The following is a 4,612-nucleotide window of genomic DNA, read 5'->3' as shown; positions in this document are numbered from 1 at the left end:
AATGGTTTGTTATTATCTGAGACAATGTATGGTTCTATCAAACTGCTCTGGTCTGCAATTGGTTCATTAACCATCCACAAGTTTTGATGCTCAAACTGTTACTAAATTCTCCATTTCTGAACCCAGTCGAAGTGTTCTTTTCAGCATGGCATTAGAAGGTATATGCACGTGTGTGTGCTATGACAAACTCCAATGCACTCCATTGAACTATTACCAAGCAAAAGACACATTTACATTTGTCATATACATGCATTTTGAAGTGTACAGTCGTGGCCAAAAGTTTTATACTCCATATACTCCAGAATGTTATTAAGAGTGATCAGATGAATTGCATAGTCCTTCTATGCCATGAAAATTAACTTAACCCCGAAAAAAAATGCTCCACTGCATTTCATTGCTGCCATTAAAGGACCTGCTGAGATCATTTCAGTAATCGTCTTTTTAACTCAGGTGAGAATGTTGACGAGCACAAGGCTGGAGATCATTATGTCCGGCTGATTGGGTTAGAATGGCAGACTTGGCATGTTAAAAGGAGGGTGATGCTTGAAATCATTGTTCTTCCATTGTTAACCATGGTGACCTGCAAAGAAACGCATGCAGCCTAGGGCTGCTCGATATTGGGAAATATCAATATTGCGATATTTTCAGTCAATATTGATATCACGATATTTTAAACGATATTTTTTTTTTGCCGATTCGTGTAAAGCTTGCGCCAACTCAAAGAGGATGGACTCAAATTCCTCCAATTTATCTCTTGCTTTTCCATTTAGTTTTCAAAATTAAAGTATTTAGGCATTTACTTGCTTTGATCCTCTACTGGCTTGTGTCTACCTCTATACCTTGTTGAGTGCTAAGCACATAGCCTAGTGTATATTGTGGGACCTTTTTGTGAAGACAGTATATTTGTATTATGACTAAATTTTATTATTGTCTAAATGATACCTTCTAAAACACCTAGATATAGCCATACAAAAAGGGTCTATAAGCTCACATTTTGAAACAATCAATTTTGAAAATAAAAAAAACACATGTTTATCTCACTTAAAGGGGTTTATTCAGCATTTCTCACTATAACAAAACAAATAAATATATTAAGAAAAAAATGTAAGGTTTCCAATGTATACAAAACATGTCTATATTTATATAAAAAACATTTATATGAAGAAAATAAAAAATAGACTTTGTTCTACTTTTTTCCAAAAATGCTGCATCCAAAAATAAAATGCTCCACTTTTGTATTTGTTACATTTTTTTCGTTAACACCCACCATTGAACTTGGAATGAACTTGAAATGAGCACCTGTCCTGAACTAGCAAATGCTGCTAAAGATTTTTTGCTAGAAACACCAGCCTGTTGACATGGTCAGGTTTCAAAGATGCTCGCAAGCAAGTGACAATGTTCCCACTAGTGCTGAAAACTCTCTCTGAAGAGGAACTTGTGGCAGGTATACACAAGTATTTTCTGGCAAGCTTTGAAAGACGTGGGAAGATGGCCTTCGCATCTCTCCACCATATCATCGGGTCCTTCTCAGCATCTATTGTTTCGGACTGGAAGTAAGACTGGACCTCGAGAGAAATGACTTGGTCTTCTGGTAGGTGAGGCCCTGCACCCTGGTCTGGAGTGGCCTTGAAGAAGCTGGCCAGGAGCTTCCTCTTCTTGCTAGGAAAATCTGTACCAGCAGCATCCTCAGTATCAGCAGGGGCCACAGTTGTAACTGAAGGGGCTTCCACCTTAGAGTCAAAAACATAGAAAAACACATTCAACAGATGTGTGTTAATATATTAATACATACAACGCAATAACAACAACAGTAATGATAATAGTAATAATAATATACCATTTAATAATACCACACAGTTAAACAATAATGTTGTATTAGTGCATTGTTATAAATTAAATTATTATTACCATAGCACTGGGAGCTCTGGCATCCCTCAGCTCCAGTTTCACTCGACTCACAATGGATTCCTTCTGGTCTTCATCCACATACTTCAACTTGAATCTTGGGTCTAGGGCAGACGCCATGTCAAGTAGCTCTTGTGTTTCACTGCCACTGTATTTCTCATTGAGGTAACCCAGTATGTCATGCTTGATGGTTTTGGCAAGCAGTGTGTCATCTTCTTGATCTTTCAAGACTGAGTTATTGAAGAGATGCAGTGTTGGCTTCACAAGAGAGATGCTCACATATTTTTCTCCTGACAGCGCGTCTGTGAAATCAACCAGAGGGGCCAGTGACTTATTGACAGCTTCCAGTACATCGATGTCTTGCCAGGAGAGGTATAGATGTCGTTGTTTCCGGTCATTGGAAAGGACCTGGGCAATCGCCTTCTGTTGCTCAAGGATTCTGGCGACCATGGCCTGTCTAGATCCCCATCTGGTCGGGCATTCGGTCTTGAGGGCGTGCTGAGGCAGATTTAGTTGCTTCTGGGCTTCTTCAAGTTCCCTCTTCTTTTTCCAGCTGTAGCTGAAGCTACTGACCAACCTCTTACAGACTCCCATGGCACGGCTGATCTTGTCATCGGAATTCTTCATTGCATTTTCTAAGATTAAAGAAAAAAAACACAAAGGTGTAAAATAGTTTGTATTTCACATTATTTGCCTTGTAAGGCCACCCACGACTGAACTGGAGGAAACCTAGGACTAATAATGAATTATACCACAGCCAGCTAACTGATTTAAAGCTCATTCAGATTAGGATAAGCAAAGATAAGATTAAAGCACAATTTAGGGCTGTGCAATATATCGAACGATATTGTGAGGCGCGTTTAGTCAATGAAGCCGGTGCTTTGATTAGTAGTAAATCTCCATCACGTGCGTTCCGCTCAGGTTCCGCTGGAGCGGCAATTGATACACAGAGACGTAAATCTCTGACAAGCTACGCCATATCGCGCTAAATATCGAATGCGATGTTAAGCTCGATATGGCGTAGCTTGTCAGAGATTTACGTCTCTGTGTATCAATTGCCGCTCCAGCGGAACCTGAGCGGAACGCACGTGATGGAGATTTACTACTAATCAAAGCACCGGCTTCATTGACTAAACGCGCCTCACAATATCGTTCGATATATTGCACAGCCAATGCATTTAATGTTAGTCTGTGCATCGTTTCTCAAAAGCATAATTGATAACCAGTTAACAACTTGGTAATCAGCTGTCTGTAGCTCATTCAAAAGAGTGTTTCGTCTTCAAAACAAGCCTTCCTTTACTTCATTATTAACATTTTAGCCAATTCGTCGACTGAATGTTTTATCATAATGTCCGTGTTTTTTGTCTGTTTGCTTGTTTTGAAGAGAACGACAAGTTCAGCCTAGCTAGCTACCTTCAAGTTGTCAACTAGTTATAGTTATTAGCAATGATGCGGTCGAAAACGCAACCACGAGAAAGCGGTTGTCCAGTTGACAGAGGTTAGGTACCATCACTTATCATGCCATTTAACAAAGGAATAATAGCTACTCAGTACTCACCTATGGCCAAGTGCAGTCGATGCCCGAAACATTGGAGCCTCGTCCATCCATTGATTTGTGTAGCCAGGTTAACGTTCGCTGCGTTATCAGTGGTGATGCAGACCAACTTGCTTTCGTCTAATCCCCATTGCGCCAGAGATTCCCTCAATATGTCCGCGATGTTTTGCCCCGTATGGTCTTCTGGCATGAAAGCCGTCTGCAGACACTTTACTTTTAAGTTGAGCTCGTTGTCGATGAAGTGCACAGTGAGGCTAATATATGGTTCGCTTGTACGGCTAGACCATAGATCCGTTGTTGCTGCGAAGTGATCCGCTTCCAACACTTCTTTTGAAACTTTCTCTCGGCAATTCTCGTACATCCCTGGCAGGACATTTCTGGTGAAATGATGTCGAGAGGGCAGAGCATAGCGTTTGTCAAGCTCTCTGATCATTTTCTTAAAGCCCTCGCCCTCGACTGTATTGATAGCCTGCATATCTTTGGCTAGAAAATAGCCGATGGATTCGGTCAATGCTTTGTGCCTCTCTGAATTTGGGCCGTACTGAGTTGCGTTGTACAGCGTGCCTTGAATTGATGACTGGGTGGTCTTGCTGGTTGAAGCAACGTTGGCCTGGTCCATTTTTTGTTTTTTCTTTAATAGGTCATCGTGAATTGCCCTGTGGTTTACCTTGAGGTGTGTGAATAAGTTCGATGTGTTGGCAAAAGGCGCAGACACCACTCGCCGGCAAATCCTGCATATAATTGTTTTCTGGTCTTCATCCTTCTCCTCAAACCCGAAATAGTCCCATACTACCGAACTTCTTCTCCCTATTTTGGCGACCAACTGAGCCTGCACTGATACTTTTCCTGCATCTTCCATTTCTAGCTTGCTAATGTCTTCACTCAACACAGAGACCGAAGAAAGCGCGCGAAACTGTAGAGCAGTTTTTAAGTCAATGACGTACCACACGCCGCGTTTTGATTAACCCATTCGCGACCACGCCGGTGCCGTGGCAGTACAGATAAATGACAAAAATCGTTTATAATCGGTATTATTAATTTTCATATCGTTTGACGCCAATATCGTTATCGCGATTTAAATACGATATATTGCACAGCTCTAATGCAGCCATCATTGCGTTGCATAATAATGGCTTCACAGGCAAGGATATT

General features: G+C 41.1%; 1 protein-coding gene across 1 annotated transcript; it reads right to left on the bottom strand.

Annotated features, from left to right (window-relative positions):
- Positions 1–1,322: 1,322 nt before the first annotated feature.
- On the bottom strand, positions 1,323–4,319 carry LOC141284407 (E3 SUMO-protein ligase ZBED1-like). Its single transcript, XM_073817392.1, has 3 exons — positions 3,464–4,319; positions 1,909–2,540; positions 1,323–1,730 (listed from the first exon to the last, which is right to left on the bottom strand). Exons 1-3 carry the CDS (start codon positions 4,317–4,319, stop codon positions 1,323–1,325), a joined length of 1,896 nt encoding a protein of 631 aa, XP_073673493.1.
- Between the last annotated feature and the right edge of the window lie 293 nt (positions 4,320–4,612).

The sequence above is a fragment of the Garra rufa genome, chromosome 14 (genome assembly GCF_049309525.1).
Source record: "Garra rufa chromosome 14, GarRuf1.0, whole genome shotgun sequence".
NCBI lineage: Eukaryota > Metazoa > Chordata > Actinopteri > Cypriniformes > Cyprinidae > Garra > Garra rufa.
The sequence above is the reverse complement of the archived record's forward strand: the minus strand, read 5'-3'. Positions and strand labels throughout refer to the sequence as shown.

What these genes read in the sequence shown, in the direction of transcription:
- LOC141284407 (XM_073817392.1), bottom strand. Translation starts at nt 4,319, where the DNA reads ATGGAAGATGCAGGAAAAGTATCAGTGCAGGCTCAGTTGGTCGCCAAA. An exon ending in TCGACTGCACTTGGCCATAG is followed by an intron (nt 2,541 to 3,463) that starts GTGAGTACTGAG and finishes CTTTAATCTTAG; the next exon opens with AAAATGCAATGAAGAATTCC. An exon ending in CCAGAGCTCCCAGTGCTATG is followed by an intron (nt 1,731 to 1,908) that starts GTAATAATAATT and finishes TTTGACTCTAAG; the next exon opens with GTGGAAGCCCCTTCAGTTAC.